We start from the raw sequence: 17,351 nt of genomic DNA, 5'->3' as shown, positions 1-17,351 counted from the left end.
TTTGATTGGTGGTTGGTAGTGGTTGGGTGATTTCTTATGGTAAATAACTAAGCCATGCGGATTATGAGGAAGCAGACAACTTGGTTTATTGGTGGAGGCATTGAGGGGTGGGACTTGACCAAAGTGAATCATGGAAGATTTTTGGTGAGTTTTAGGAAAGTTGTGTAAGATCTTGGCTATTGAGTGGTCGATCTTGCAAATGAAATCCTAAATTTTCGATTTTTTTTTTTTTTAATATCATAGAGTAGATAAATAATGTTTAAATAAAGTAGTAAAAAAAAGCATAGAAAGTCCAGTGCTGCTTGTAAAAGAAAGAAATGGACTAGGCAAAAAAGGAAAGAGTGACTTTTTTGGTTAAATTTAGCTAAATATCTGGCTTAATTCTTTGCAAAATGCTATAAAAGTTGAAATTTAAGAAATAGTAAACAACTAAACACTTATCTACAACTCATAGAATTATAATTTTGATTGGACTATCGATCACAAATTCTTAGGACAATGTCCTACAGTTATTGAAAAACAACTAAGCAAGTAAAAATATTACACACTATACAGCAAGGATAACAAATCCTTTTTTTATATATATAATGATTAAAGAGCCATACTGGAAATTTTTAGCGCCAGAGATTAAGGGCAATGCAACCTTAATGCTTCAATTAATGCATTCAAATCAGAGTATGATGATCCTCCTTCTTCAACGGCCCTCCTTGCCATCTCTCCAAGGGCCTTGGCTCTGGCTGCTTCTTCACCCACCAAAATTTGCCTCATTGCCCTTTCTATTGCTTCCCTCTTGATACCATCCACCACTCTAGTCCATTGTTGAGCACCAACACTAATTCCAATTTTCAGTACTTGAGTTATCAACTTCTCATTGTAAAACTGCTCAGAAGCCATAGGCCATGTGACCATAGGCACCCCTGAAGCCACTCCTTCCAAGGTCGAGTTCCACCCACAATGAGTAACAAATCCTCCAACTGCTTCATGATCAAGAATCAAAACTTGGGGTGCCCAACCTCTTATAATTAATCCATTACCTTCCATTCTTTCCTCAAATCCTTTAGGTAGCCAATCTTCCTCTTCTTTCTCATTTTTGCCTTTCCTCACAACCCAAATGAATTGTTGTTCTGAAGCCTCAAGACCCATTGCAAGTTCGAAAAGCTGAGAATCACTAAAATTTGGCATACTCCCCAAACAAATATAAATAACCGAATTGAGTTTCTTTGTACTAAGCCACTTTAAACATTCATGTTCATCAATGGAAGCTTCCTTTCCCCTTTGGGCTTTATCTTCAGCATCCTTGTTGCATAGTGAAACTGGACCTATATGCCATGCCCTTATTCCCAAAACTTTCCTGTAATGATCTGCATAAGCCGGCTCAAGCTCATAGAAGCTGTTAACAACCACCCCATAGCTCGTAAACTCTGACTCCATAGCTTCTTCCAACAACTTGGAAAAGTCTGTTTCAACTTCTTGCAGAGTGAAGTCAGGAAGTTGCATCCTTGTCAACTTTATCTCTCCTGGAAAGCTAGGGATGACAAAAGGTTCAGAATCAGAGAAAACTTTCTTGTGGGGTTCATATAGTTGCAAACTATGTTGTGAAGATTGGGAAAAAAAACTGGTTCCCCCGAAAACAAGCCTAGGAATACCAAATTTAGCTGCAACATCAGTTGCCCATGGAAAGAATAAGTCGGCAACAAGGCAACTAGGTTGGTATTCTTCTAGTAGTTGCTCGAGTGGTTGTTGGAGCATTTTAGTGGCTTTGATAAATTTGTGAGACATATCTAGGGAAGTCACTGAGTCAATATTCTCACATCCTTCAGGCAGGCCAGCCTCTACAGCCGGGAACTTGATGATTTGGATATCAATGTTGATGCCATGCGTTTCGGAGAATAATGGCACGTTGCGAGGAGTAGTGATAATCGTTGCCTTCACACCTCGCGCTGCAAATAGCTTGGCCATGTCCATCGCTGGTATCAGGTGGCCATGGCCCATCAAAGGGAAGAAGAATATGTGAAGCTGACCACTGTTGCTACCCATAACACCTGGAACGAGCGGAAATAGAGAGGTTATTAGGCTAGTCTATATTTTGCAGTGTCGGTATGAGAAATTTGTTAGACATGAACATAGGGAAACAGGAAGACAGGAATACTTTGGAATATTCTTCTTTACGGTGTAAAATGCAACGCTCTCATTTCAGTGTCCACAAGTTGTTGCCCAATCCAGCGGTCTGAAGTTATTAGGCTAGGCTGTTATTTTTCAGCGCCGGAATGAGAAATTTGAAAAAGAATAATATTCTTCTGTCGATGGTAATAAAGAAATGCAATGATTTTTTTTTGGTTAACGAAATGCAATGATTTCCATTTCTCGGTCACTGCACGTTCTTTTGCACTCCAATAATGTCCAGTATAATAGTATATATAATTTATATCCGCATAAACCTTTTTTATTCTTACTAACGGTGTGTTTGGGTAGAACTGAAAACTGAAAATTGAAATTGAAAATTGAAAAATACTGTAACAAAATAATTTTTAAATGTGTGAATAATATCGTGAGACCAGTTTTTAATGAAAAAGTTGGTGAAAAATGATATTTGTGGGTCCATAAACAGTGCACAGACACACTGTTCAAGGGAGAAAAGTCAAAAGTTCCGGCTTTTTGAAAAAAAAAAAAAATTTCACAAAAACGCAAACGTGTGGCTGGGAAGTGCACACTCTAAGTGTTGGTTTGGATAGCACTTAAACGTGCAGCGTCTGCGTTTTAACGCGGTTTTTTTTTTTTTTTTTTTTTTTTTTTCAGGTGAAACTGTTGACTTGGTCTTTTGTGAACAGTGTGCTTGTGCACTATTTACGGGTCCCACAAACTCTACTTTTTATCAACTTTTTCATTAAAAATAAGTCTCACGGTACTATTCATACATTTAAAAATTATTTTGCTACAATATTTTCAGTTTTCAGTTTCAGCAAAATAAGTTCTATTCAAACAAACCCTTAATGAATAAACATCACATGATTCATTTATCAAAAAAAAAAAAAAAAAAAAATCAAATGATTCACATGGACTGATTAAGAAGGTACGTAGTTGTTCCCAAATATGTCAAATGGACTGAAAAAAAAAGTTTAATATATTACAAATATTACTGCCAAATTTCTTAAAATTAATGCTGGTCAATAACATAATAAATAAAAACGTTAAAATCAAGGATGGAACTAGGATCCCGAGTTAGGGGGCTGTAGTATAAAAAGAAAATTATTATAAAATTTCGAGAAAAAAAATTGAGAAAGTTGTGAAATTTCAATTAGTATTAACAAATTGTCAACAAATGCATAAACACAACTATTTACTATGCCATTTATCTATTTTGTATCATTTGTGGCTAAAACAAATTCAATTTATATAAACATATAATAATAATAATAATAAAAATCATCCACTAACATAATTGGGCCCCGCCTCATGTATTTATTGCTATACTTAAATAGTTGTAGGAACGTAGGTGAAATTTTTTATCCAAACTCTAATTTTGGACCCATTTGATCCACTAGTTTTTTTATTTTTATCCTAGAGAAAATATCTTTCAATGTACTAACTCATTGCACAACACTAGTCATTATTGAAACATAAGAGGCATTAAGCTCTCTGCCCCTCTCTTCTCTATTTCAGATAGTATAAGGGAATTGAGAAAGTGAAAAGATAGAGATCTCCTACTCAAATGAGAGAGAGATAGAAATACCAGATTTAGAGGCTAAAGTGTAGCTTTGTCATATGTGTTGTGTTAGAAGTGTGCTTAATCTGCTGCCAAGTTGTGTTGCAGTTCAGCGTCTCTCCCATTTAAGGGTTTTTTTTTTTTTTTTTGTTGGGGGGGGGGGGGGGGGGGGGAATTTGATGGAAGGATAAATAATTTAAATTCACAGAATAGTTTTGTTTCAAAAATTTTTAAGGTCTGGGCTTTTTTTTTTATTTTGGTAAAATTGGTAGATTACCCTAAATTTTGTAACTTTTTTATTGTTTATTTTGTTATGGGGATTATTTTCTTGGGTTTTCTTGGACTTATATACTAATAATTTTTTTCCCAAATTTTAGGGGGGGGTGTCACTGCCCCCAAAGCCAAAGAATGGCTCCGTACCTGGTTAAAATTATTATTTTGTGATTAATATTTGTAAAAGTTATGTAATAAAATTTATAATATCTTTAATATTATTTTATAAAAAAACATAGACCACTGCTGCATATATAATTTTCAATAGGCGAGCCACCAGAGGAGCTTCTTGTTAGTGAACGAAGAAGATCATAATTAACAAACCAATGTTAGAAATCTATGTCAACAGCTTTGATCTTGTGATGACTAGTGATCTACGTGCATGTTGCTTTAACCACGCATCGGAGGCAACTAAGGTGTCACTCATATTGTCATACTCATACCTATAACTTTTTTATAGTCTTAAAAAAAATAAAATAAAATAATAAAAAAATTAAAAAAAAAAAAAACCTCTCTCATAACCTAGTGTAAGGAGGATAGGGGACTACACATGCTTGAATAAATAATCAAATATTTAAGGAGATCTGAATACTCTATTGACACCCAATTTTGCAATCCGCATTTAACCTCACATGGAGGGTAAAATGGTAATTTTACCTTGAAAATAGGCATCTTAATTGTGCTCATTAGACCCTTAATCTCATTTTACTAAAATGATCTTGATGTTGTAACGATCAAATCAACTGATCATAAGCCCTAATCGGATCATCAGATTGAAAGTTATCCTCAAATCAAGTTTTAATGGCCGAGATGCACTATCAAAAATTGAGTCCGACTATATGTGATTATGAACAATTAATTCCAATTGGTTATAATTATAATCAATTTGAGATTAATGATGTGTCATAATTTGATTGGGTAGGACTACATTTTATGGTAAGGTTGCAACTAATTAATTAGACAGTCAAACATTAATTATTCAATGAGTAATTTGTGTAATTATCTTTTAATTAGGGTAAATTTGGAACTAATTAAGTCTGAAATTAGAGTGATTGGAACCTATTAATGTTAATTGGAAACTAATTTGGGACCTATTAATGTTAATTATGCTGAAATTATTTTCTAACAAATGACCTCTGCTCATCATTTCATTGATATCTCTCAGAATATTTTGAATCTGTGAATGAGGTTAATTTTCCCAAAAACTAGATATCTGAGACTTCAATTTGAGTACAAGAACGAAACAATTCCGATTAGAATTGAGTAAGATGTGATTTTTTTTGAAATTGGCTCTATAGGCTGTTACAGTAGCTACGGGAAAATCGAATTTTGCTCGCTCTTTACTCCCACCAATCTTTACATTTAATGCACCAGATTTCCCCAAGGGCTAAAATAAGATCTAGGTTCATGATTCTTTGTCAACCCTCATTAAATGACACTCTATTCATATTTTCTCTACTACTATTATATAAACCCCCCCTTTCCTCCATTCCACAAAAAAAAAAAAAAAAAAAAAAAAAACTCTCTCTTCTCTTTTATTCAGTTCTAGTGAAGTTGAGTAGTCTTGTCATATCTTGGTCTTCTTGAGGCTCAAGGTATTGAGTGAGACTCACTCTCCCTCTCTTATCTCTTCTTTTCCTCCACCCTTAGGACCTCCACCAAAAGTCTCCTCCTCTATCATGTGGATCTTGCATGAAAGTATAATCCCTTTCCCTAATTGGTTTTTTATGTTTCCATGATGGGAATTTAAGATTAAATCATGATAGTAATTATTTAAAGGGTCATGCTAAGGGCACTCGTTAACAATCCATTTTAGAAAAGTTTTGACATCACTTTATGGGAAATGAAAAAAACTGTCAAAATATTAATTGTTTTTTTTTTTTCCCATAAAAACTTTCTTTAATTAGATTCTTAACCAATGCCTTAAGGGCACTCGTTAGCATTTCCCTTATTTAAATTCTCTTGAAAATATTTGAATGTTCTTATGTGTTTTTCACAAGTTCTTCGTTATTTATCACATATTCATGAATAACACTAATTTTAATATTAAATCCACATCAAAAATATGAAAAACATGTTTGTTTTGTAAGTCTTTCAAATCCTTGAATCTAGGATATCACTATTGATGGTGTAATGAAAATCCACAAGTCTTGTCTCGTCCATATAAGTCGTCCAAAGAAAAGAGAGGAAGAAGGAACATCCTCACCCAGTTCAACCTCGTCCGTCCTTTAGCCTTAGACGAGCATATTTCCACCAGGTGTGAGGGAAATCAAACCATTACTAGTCAAGTCCAACCGTTGTGGAATGCAGATCCAAATAATGTAACTTCCATGGCAGTTATGGAAGTTACCTCCGAGCCTTTTGGACTGCTCAACAATAGGAACAGTTACCAAACAAGTAACCACTCCCCGCATGCTATATAAACGCTCGCCAACAAGAGAGTAAGGGATTCTGATACTTCCAATATATTGGGAATTACGGAAAGACTAACTTTACCATTGGAGGGTTCTTGGCCGGCTTCCATCGATCTCCTCTGATTTTCTGTTTGTTTTCTTAGGACTCAGTCATAAAATCATCAACGCCCGAGACTTTTAGCCCACTGATATCACAAGATTCATTAGTTGGCACCGTCTATGGGAAAGAAAGAAATTTTTTGCGTTTGAACTTCATCATTGAATTCTGCGATTTCTTTCTCCAACAAAGGGCTGAAATGGTCCGGACAAGGTCCAGGGCTACTAGCCCAGGCCCTCAAGAGAACAGGGGAGACTGTCAATCAGTGCCTACCATGCAACCATCTTCTGTCCAACACGTGCAATCCATGGCTGCCGCTATGGCGGAGTTAACCCGCCAAAACTAGGAGCTGGTCAGAGAACTTAATTTAAGGAAGCAACGTCATGATGGGAACACTGAAGGACAGGCCCAGAGTCAAGATGGAAGGAATGTTGAATTTGAAAGCCAATCAAGGGGTACCGCTTCACGGAGGGTGCCTTATTTGGAAAGGGAAATGGACTAAATGAGATGAACTATGGATGAGATGAAGGAAAGTATGAAGAGGACGAACCCTATAGAAGATTTGGTTCACAGAACTGATTCCCCCTTTATGGCTTCCATCAATGCTCACCCTTTGCCACCCAAGTTCAAGATGTCTTCTTTAGATTCGTATGATGGGACGCGGGATTCGTTTAACCACATTGCCACATTCAAAATTACCATGCACCTTCAAGGGGTTCCAGATGAAATAATGTGCAGAGTTTTCCCTACTACCCTCAAAGGACCCGCACGAGTATGGTTTAGCAAAATACCTTCGAACACGGTAACGTCCTTCGAAAAGTTAAGCAAGTTATTTGTCAACAATTTTATCAGAGGGCAGAGGCAGAAGCGTTCCTCGTCCAGTTTGCTAACCATAGAACAAGGAGAGAACGAAAGTTTGTAGTCCTTCATCATGCGCTTCAACAGGGAAGCCTTGGCAGTGGACGAGATGGATGACAAGCTCCTTTTGGTGGCTTTCCATAATGGGGTTCATTTTGACTTATTCGTCCACAAGTTATATGAGCAGGAGCCTCAGATCATGGCTAAACTCGTCCATTCAACCCAAAACTTTATGAATGCAGAAGATGCTATCATAGCCAAGAAGAGGAAGAGAGTTGAGAAAATGGAAGCCAACCCAACACGCCATTCAGAACAAGGTCCTCGTCATAAAAAGGGACGAACAGAAGACAAGAAGGATTGAGACAAGAAGGCGGGCCCCTCAGCACAAAGTCAACAGTATACACCACTGAACGTGCCGCTCGAGCAAGTCCTTATGCAAATCAAGGATGATCCTTCCTTGAAGTGGCCAGAGAAAATGAAGGGAGATCCTAATAAGTGCAATAGGAATAAATATTGTCGCTTTCATAGAGATTATGGGCATGATATGGACGAATGTTTTGATCTAAAGCAACAGATTGAGAATTTTATAAGGCAGGGAAAATTGAGGAGTTTCCTTGGATGAGACTACAAGGACGAGAAATTCAAGAGTAAAGTAGAAGAGTCGTCACGACCACCGCTTGGAGAAATCAGAGTTATCATAAGGGGAAGTTCTACAGGCCAGTTGTCCAAGTCCAAGAAGGCATACCTGAAGGTGGTGTAGAGCGTCCAACTCTCTAGACGATCACCCAGAGTAAGAACCACGGACAAACAAGCAATCACATTCACGGAAGATGAAACTGAAAGAATTCACCATCCTTATGACGATGCTATTGTCATTACCTTGCTTATTGTTGACTACATGACCAGAAGGGTGCTGGTGGATAATGGAAGCTCAGCAGGCATTTTGTATTTCCCATCTTTTTAGCAGATGAGGCTAGGACGAGACCAGCTTCGTCTAGTGAATTCCCCCCTGGTAGGTTTCGGTGGAATGAAGGTGCAGCCCGTGGGTACTATTACATTGCCAGTGGTAGTGGGGGCATATCCACAGCAAATCACTAAGGATGTGAATTTTCTTGTGGTAGACTGTTCATCCTCCTATAACGCCATAATTGGAATGCCAACTTTAAACAGTTGGAAGGCTGTTACATCCACTTACCACCTGTCGGTCAAGTTTCCAACAGATTATGGAGTAGGACAAGTATAAGGAGACCAACTAGCAACGAGAGAATGTTACCTAGCCATGTTGGCCACGGATGAGCAAGTTCAGACCATGAATATTGAATAAAAGAAAATTGTGATAGAACCCATCGAAGTGATAGAAGATATTTCCTTAGATGAAAATAACCCTGAGAGGTGTACCAGGATTGGGGTAAATCTAGAAAAGAAGATTAAGAAGGACCTCGTCCAGTTTTTGAAGAAAAATGCAGATGTATTTGTTTGGAGTCATGAGGATATACCGGGTATAGATCCTAATGTCATCACCCACTGTCTGAACGTATGTCCTTCCTCCAAGCCAGTGTGACAAAAGAAAAAGGTGTTTGCCCTTGAGAGAGATAATGCTATTAAAGACGAAGTTCAGAAGTTGATGGCGGCGAAATTTATACGAGAAGTGTACTATCCAGATTGGTTGGCCAACGTAGTAATGGTCAAAAAGGCGAACGGCAAGTGGAGGATGTGTGTAGATTTTATTGATCTAAACAAGGCTTGCCCCAAAGATAGCTATCCATTGCCGCACATTGATCAATTGGTGGACTCTACCGCAGGCCACAAATTACTTAGTTTTATGGATGCTTTCTCAGGATACAACCAAATACGGATGGACGAGGCCGACCAGGAGAAGACATCCTTTGTTACTAGTCAAGGCTTATTCTGTTATGAAGTAATGCCCTTTGGCTTGAAAAATGCTGGAGCAACATACCAACGATTGGTCAACCACATGTTCCGTCCTCAGATTGGGTGAAACGTAGAAGTCTATGTGGATGACATGTTAGTAAAAAGCTTGGACAAAGGAAAACATCTAGACAACCTACAAGAGACCTTTAATACACTCAGGCGGTACAGTATGAAGTTGAATCCTAGCAAGTGCGCTTTCGGAGTAGCGTCGGGAAAATTTCTTGGATTCATGGTTTCATATTGAGGGATCAAAGCAAACCCGGAAAAGATTAAAGCAATTCTAGATATGAAACCTCCGTAGAGTATCAAAGAAGTCCAGTCTCTTACCGGGCGAGTTGCTGCCCTCAACAGGTTTGTTTCTAAAGCTACTAACAAGTGTTTACCATTTTTCAAGGTTCTAAAGAAAGCATTTGAGTGGACAGACGAGTGCCAAAGAGCCTTTCAAGACTTGAAGACGTACCACGTTACGCCCCCGTTGCTGAGTCCGTCCGTAATGGGAGAAAAGTTGTTTTTATACTTGGCGGTGACCCCACATGTTGTGAGCTCAGCATTGATAAGAGAGGAAGCGAAAGTACAAAAGCTAGTATACTATACTAGCAGGGCATTGAGGGGAGCGGAAGGATGATATCCGCTAATAGAAAAGTTGGCCTTCGCACTTATTACGACTTCTAGGAAGCTGAGACACTACTTCCAAGCCCATGTAATCAATGTTATGACAGACCACCCGCTCAAGAAAGCCATGAACAAGTTGGAAGCCACAGGAAGATTGATCCAGTGGGCTGTCGAACTCAGTGAGTTTGACATCCGATACCAACCGAGACATGCTATAAAGGCTTAGGCCTTGGCAAACTTTATTGCAGAGTTCACACCAAGCTGCGATGATGTAGAAGCAATGGATAGTAAAAAATGGGTCGTCCATGTGGATGGCTTGTCCACGCAACATGCAAGAGGAATAGGAGCGGTTTTGCAATCCCCTGAAGGAGATAAGTTGAAGCATATGGTCCGTCTGCAATACCGAGCAACCAACAATGAAGTTAAGTATGAGACCCTGCTCAAAGGGTTGGAACTGGCTAAGTCTATGGAAGCAAAGTCAATACTCGTCCTAGGAGATTCTCTATTGGTCATAGGCCAAATAAATGGGACATATGAGGCAAAGGAAGGACGAATGACAAAATACTTGGAAAAGGTGTTATAGCTTGTGAAGAAATTCAAGGAAGCTAACTTTGTTCAAATCCCAAGGGAGGAGAATGCATACTTTAGCGAAGGAAGCCTCAGCGATTGGAGCCATGGAGGAATTTGATGAAATTCAGTACGTCCTAAGTATAGATCTCCTGGAAGTGCAGCAAATAGGGAATGAAGAAAATTGGTTAACCCTAATAGTGTCATACCTGAAGGACGGAAGGCTTCCGGAAGGGAAGGATGAGGCCAGAAAACTCAGGATTAAAGCAGCCAGGTATGTCCTTATGGACAAAGTTCTGTACAAGAGAGGTTTTTCTTAACCTTATCTCAGGTGTCTGGCTCCGGACGAGGCGAACTATGTGTTGAGGAAAGTTCATGAAGGAGCCTGTGGAAATCATTCAAGAGCCAGATCACTCATCCACAAGGTCGTCCGTGCAGGGTACTATTGGCCAACTGTCCAAGCGAATGCAAAAACTTATGTCAAGGTATGTGACAAATGCCAACGATTTAGTAATGTCCCCAGACAACCATCAGAGTATCTCACCCCAATGATGGCCCCGTGGCCCTTTGCTCAAGTGGGTGGAAGCAGAACCCTTAGCAAGTATCACACAGCAGAAGGTAAAGAACTTCGTCTGGAAGAACATAGTGTGCAGGTTTGGGGTGCCCAAGGTACTGATATTCGACAACAGGTGACAATTCGACAATTCCCTTTTCAGGGACTTCTATGAACACTTTGGAATCCAGAATCATTATTTCTCCCCCGCCCACCCTCAAGCCAACGGTCAGGCCGAAGTTGCAAACCGATCCTTATTGAAAATCATCAAGACTCGACTTGAGAGGGCAAAGGGAGTATGACCAGATGAGCTACCTGGTGTCCTACGGGCGTACAGGACGACGGTGAGGACCCCTATAGGTGAAACACCTTTTAAGCTAGCCTATGGAAGCGAAGCAATCATACTTGTAGAAGTGCATATGGCTAACCATAGGGTGATGTCATATTAGGATAAGGATAATGAGGAGCAACTCTGTTTGAACCTTGATCCAATAGACAAGGTAAGGGTAGATGCAGAGCATAGGGCAGTGAAGTACAAGAACCTCATGACTAGGCAATATGATGCAATGGTGAAGCCAAGACGTTTCAACGTAGAAGATCTCGTCCTGAGAAAAGTCTCTTTGGCAACCAAAAACCCAGCTCATTGGAAATTGAGCCCTAATTGGGAAGGACCCTATAAAGTTTTCAACTGTTAAAGGCAAGGATCTTACTACTTGGAGGCCCTGGATGGGAGAAAATTGGAACATCCTTGGAACATGGAGCACCTAAGGAGGTACTATCAGTAAAAGTGAGCCTGGACGAGTATTACTATGGACAAGCTTAGAGCTTGTTTGTCTACTTATGTTCTACTTATGTGTGATGCTGTTTGTGTTTGATACTACTACTTTATTATTTATGTTGTGGTTATTTGTGTCGTTATTATGGACGAAGTTATGGAGTTTGTACTAACTAAATAAAAGAGGCATTAGTATGTATGTGCCTTATCTATAAATGATATTTGTGTTATGTACAAAATGTTGTGTGAATTTCAAATCTTCATGCTATTCTCGTTCAAGCTAACCCACAAGAGGGCTAAAAAGTTTTTTGAGACAAATAAAATCTCTGGACGCGGAGATGTAACGTCTAAGCTTTCCTAAGGGTAAAGCAAAATCTAGGCACCCTTGTCTAGAGAAAAGGAAGAGGTAAAGCCTATACCTTAAGCAAACCAGTGAGCCAAGGGATACTCGTCCATACAATGGATGAAGTAAAGTATAATACATATCCAGACCATGGACAAGGAAATGCATAGACGAGTGTTTTGAACTTGTTAAAGCACCTGCTAAAACAATCCAGTCCATGGACGAGCGGAATGCAGGGTCTTATCCTCATTAAACATGAAAATCAGCCTAGTCCAAGGACGGGTAATGCTGATAACTACCATTTCACAAACAAATTACATTTGGTGAAATTCTAATAAAATGGTAGAAGTATATATATGAAATATGGACGAGTCAAACATGAAGTCTTGTATATAGAAATGAAAAGTCTCGTCCATGCATATATAAAAGAAAAATAATAGCATTCATTCAATTATTTCAAAGGCGGACGACCAATGTCCAAACACCCTTATGAAAGTACAAGTTTAATAACTCGTCCTAAAACCACGGACGAGCCTAATGTATTTGAGTTGCATCAAAAGGTCCCAAAACTAAGGACCAAACAAAAACAAGAAAGGAAAAATACAAAGTTTTGTAAAAACTCGTCCTTAAGTAGGGGGGCATCCACCTTGGGATCTTCCTTGAACGGCTAGGTAGAAGCATCGTCCTCCAAATTAACGTCCTCGGAGCTGGTTTGAAGAAGATAACTGGTAGCAGCATTCAAATTAAGCTTGATGGAGCTAAAGTCCACTTCAGGGAAGTTTTCAACAGCGTCCAACTTGAAATCCTTAAAACCTACTGCGTAGTTACGATCCAATAAGTCCGTAAATTCTTTGGATGCCTTGAACTCCGCAACTGCATCTTCTTTCGCCTTGGAGAGAAGAGTACTCAACTCGTCGTTCTTCTTTTGAGTATGATCAAGACGAGTATCTTTCTCCACTATATCAGCTCTCAGCTCCTCGATCAAGTTTTGATGCTCCGTTGCCTTCTCCTTAGCCTTGGCAGCTATCTCAGCCCATTTTTTACTCTCGTCCCTCACATTTTGGATTGTTGTCTCCAATAAGATCCTCGTCTTGTCCAACTCAGTGGCCTGCCTAGACACTGCGATGAACTTAGACATGGCCTACAAAAGACGAAAATGTTTGGTTAGAAGGCCAAAAATTACGAAGTAATAAAGACGAGACGAGAGTAAACTTACCTTAAAAAGATCATGAACACCTGAATGTTCAAAATCCTTCAGGGACATGTCATAACAGACATTTATGTCTTCGTCCTTCATAGTTTCCTTGAAGCGTTCCAAAGCTAAGTCCTCATTTTCAATAATGTTTGAGGGAACCTTCGGAGGAGGCTAAGACAAGATAGATGCAGTCGTCCTAGGAGGGGTCTTGGACGGGATAGTCTCAATCGGCATGGACACGTCCACATCAATTGTTTGGATGGAAGGATGGGGCTGAGGAAGGATAGGCTTAGTTACTTTAGACGACCCATGCTTAGCCCTTTTGTCACAACGGCTGGGGAGACTTCCTAGATCCAAATTTTTTGGTAGGGACTTCCTCTTGTCCCCAGTAGACTAACGAATCTAAGTTTGGGCCTCAGGACGATCCCCATCACCTACAACCTTTTTTCCTTTGTTTCCTTTCATTGTTGCCATTCCTAAAAAAAAAAAAAAAAAAAAAGGGAAAGGAAAGAAAAAGAGGAGAAGTTCGTAGAACTAAAACAAAAAGGAAAAGTGTGTAAGGGATGTTTTTAAGTATAAAACTTACTTCTCCTTACTGTAATCTCGTGTGCAAGTGCCTCTTCAGAAGGATTAGGGCCTAACCCCCACTTAGCAAGTCGTTTAAGCATTACTAAAGAATGAAAATTCTTATCTGCGTGTAGACGAGCTCTGTGGATACGGACACGATGAAACTTGCTAAGAGAAAGTCATCCAACAGCTGTAAAGGAACAAGTTAGACAACAACAACAACAACCAAAAAAAAAAAAAAGAAGAAGAAGAAGGGGGAGGGACTTACCCTCAGGACGAAGGTTCCCTAGGTCCCCAGTATAACGGCCAAATGTGTCCTGACCAACGTCGAAAGGATTCCCAGCCCAGAAGTCAGAGACGAAGAAAAACTCCGTCTTCCATTTTTCTGTCAGACGAGGGTAGGGACCTAATCATTCTACAATCTTTGCCCCTGGCAGTGAACTGGTATAAGCCAAGGGACTGATGAATTTCTAAGGGTTTATAACAGTAAAGGAACTCGTCTATCGTAAGAGGGCGGTCCCCCCCACCCCCCTCCCCCCGAATACCTCCCTCCATAAAACCTGCATAAAGATGATCAATCTCCATGCATTTGGATTGAATTGACATATTCCTAAACCTAGCCTAACTAATAACTCCCTTGTAAAAGCATTCAAAGGAAACCTCAAACCCCCCAAAAGATAAGCTTCATAGACACCTATCCCAGAATGAGGATCACAGCACCATTCTCCATGGACGGGCAACCTAGGGTTTAGCTCGTCTGGGATCTGGTACCATGACCTTAGATTATTAAGCCTTTGCTCGTCTGTTTTAGAAGGGATCTCTATTGCACAACTATACACGGTGACCTCCTCCTCGTCCAAAGGGTTGGACGGAGGAATGTTGGACGAGGTGCCTGCTTGGAACCCCGAGGCCTTTCTAAGCTCTTCTTGTATAGCCTCCAAGGGAAACCTAGGGACGCTAGAAATATATTCCTCGTCCGTGGAGTTCCCCCCACCACTATTACTAGAGCCACTAGAACTTGTACTATAACTACTTTCATCTTGATACTCGTTTATGGCTTTCTCTAGACTATCACTAGATGAAATTTTTGAAAAGGATCAAAGAAAAACCTAAAAGACGAGAGAAGAAGGAATACCTGGCTCTAAGACGAACGAAGGCTATGGACGCGAGGAAATTCCTAGATGAGGCTCTAGACGAGGAATGTCAAAGAAGGAAAATCTCAGAAATGTGGAGGGTAGTGGAGGAATTCCCCTATTTATAGGCAACTGACCTGGGCATATAAAACAACACAACCAATCAGGAGGTGACACGTGGCGTTCACCTCGAAAAAGTGAATCGACAGGACTCATCGCCAATAAAAAGGTCACACATGGCACATCGACGCACACGCATTCAAGGAAGTGACGCCAAAATTACCCCTTCCCCTTAGATGACCCAAATGGATGAGGGCACAACTGATGGTGTAATGAAAATCCACAAGTCTTATCTTGTCCATTTAAGTCGTCCAAAGAAAAGAGAGGAAGAAGGAACATCCTCGCCTAGTTCAACCTTGTCTGTCCTTTAGCTTTAGACAAGCATATTTCCACCAGGTGTGAGGGAAATCGAACCATTACTAGTCAAGTCCAACTGTTGTGGAATGCAGATCCAAATAATGTAATTTCCATGGCAGTTATGGAAGTTACCTCCGAGCCTTTTGGACTCCTCGACAATAGGAACGGTTACTAAACAAGTAACTGCTCCCCGCATGCTATATAAATGCTCACCAACAAGAGAGTAAGGGATTCTGATACTTCCAATATACTGGGAATTACAAAAAGACTAACTTTACCATCGGAGGGTTCTTGGCCGGCTTCCAACGATCTCCTATGATTTTCTGTTTGTTTTCTCAGGACTCGGTCATAAAATCATCAACGCTTGAGACTTTCAGCCCACTGATATCACAGGATTCATCAACCATCCACACACATTCACTAGAATTTATTTTTCAATCCAAATGAAATGCTTAATAAATTGAATTAGGGTTTATCACATGAACATACATTAAATTCAACATGCAAATTGATTGATAACATATTAGATGATGTAGTATAAATGTTGGCCACCATAGTCTAGAAGATTGGTTTCACCGGGCAAGGTGGATGCCTATCACCTTCCCACCTTGTAACATAGCCTTCGAGCTTAGATCAAGGGTTGATAGATCAATGTTTATCCTTGTAATTTTCAATTTCTAGATTGTAACTAGGAAACAGAGTCATGTACTTTATCTTAAATTGTATCTAGGACCAAAGCCATGTAATTTTCTTATGATCAATGTAAATTCAATTTCAAATTAATAAAATGAGGAATTTTTCAATTTTGGTTTTCTTATTTATTTCAATAATTAAGTGTCAACTCCATTGTAAAACACTTAATCTAAAGGGGAAAATATAATCAGTCGAACCTTCATTTTGAGAGGCAATAACATGACTCCACCCATTCACATGGGTTTGGCCCAACACCATAAAAAAGGGGCTGGAGGCGCGGTCTCTCACATACTCTTATTTGTATTAAATTAAATTAAATTACCTTACTATAATAGATGATATATATCACTTCATAAGGCTAGTAAGCATTAGCATCTACCTCATCATTTCAACAAATTTATAGCTAAAGTCCCAACTCTTGTGCATCAACCTCAATATTTTTTCCACTTGTTAGCAAGTCCCTTAAGTCCCACACTTGATTTAGAAAATGATTTAACTCTTGAACACTTCAGAATGGGTCATGTGTCCACTATCCATGTCAAACACATATTGAACCAGAACACGCTTTGGGCACTTCTACATGCATGTCCAATAAAAAAATATTAATTTTTTTAGGAATTATTTTAATAACTTTTAATTTTAATTATTTATTTAATTTTTTTTATGTTAAAATTTATAAGATTTGATTATAAATAATTGGTGGTCATTTTTTTTTTTGAGAAACAAATGATGCTCATGTTAGTATTTGATGGGTTAGACTTTTTTTTTTAATAAATTGTATTATAAACATCACTTAATAATCATAGAGTCACTTTATTATCCATTATTGTTCTTAAATTAATATATGTTTAACAATATATGAAAAATAAATTCTTAAGAATATATAAAACATATAAATAAAAATATGTTTAATAATTAATTAATATATGTATCACTAACATGTCATGCTATGTCACATCATAATTTTTTAAAAATAAATTGGTATATCACTGTGTCATACCCATACCTGTTTATATGTCTATGCTTCCTAATAAAAATATTAATTAAACAATATCGACTTGCGGTTTTGGTGGTTGCATTCTAGCATTCTGCACACTCACGGTTTAGAAAAAGAGTAATATTACAGGCACAAACTATTTTGCAACATTTTTACAATTGTTGATTCGACAAATTCTTGTTGGTTTTCATATGGGTCCACTACTAACATCATATTTTTACT

At 38.8% G+C, this 17,351-nt stretch overlaps 2 protein-coding genes across 4 annotated transcripts in view; both read right to left on the bottom strand.

The window, feature by feature from the left end:
- LOC126707392 (scopoletin glucosyltransferase-like) overlaps positions 1-2,298 on the bottom strand; it is a 16,726-nt gene extending 14,428 nt beyond the window's left edge. Inside the window, exon 1 of the mRNA XM_050407009.1 lies at positions 1,448-2,298. Coding sequence (XP_050262966.1) covers positions 1,448-2,037 — 590 coding nt within the window. The 5' untranslated portion in view covers positions 2,038-2,298. The remainder of the gene's footprint in view (positions 1-1,447) is intronic.
- LOC126707389 (scopoletin glucosyltransferase-like) overlaps positions 428-17,351 on the bottom strand; it is a 98,587-nt gene continuing 81,663 nt past the window's right edge. For all 3 annotated transcript variants that reach the window (XM_050407004.1, XM_050407005.1, XM_050407002.1), the window contains one exon: positions 428-1,013. In XM_050407004.1, coding sequence (XP_050262961.1) covers positions 628-1,013 — 386 coding nt within the window. In that variant the 3' untranslated portion in view covers positions 428-627. The remainder of the gene's footprint in view (positions 1,014-17,351) is intronic.

The sequence above is a fragment of the Quercus robur genome, chromosome 11 (assembly GCF_932294415.1).
Source record: "Quercus robur chromosome 11, dhQueRobu3.1, whole genome shotgun sequence".
In the NCBI taxonomy this organism is placed as follows: Eukaryota; Viridiplantae; Streptophyta; class Magnoliopsida; order Fagales; family Fagaceae; genus Quercus; species Quercus robur.
This window is presented reverse-complemented; position numbering and strand designations above follow the sequence as displayed.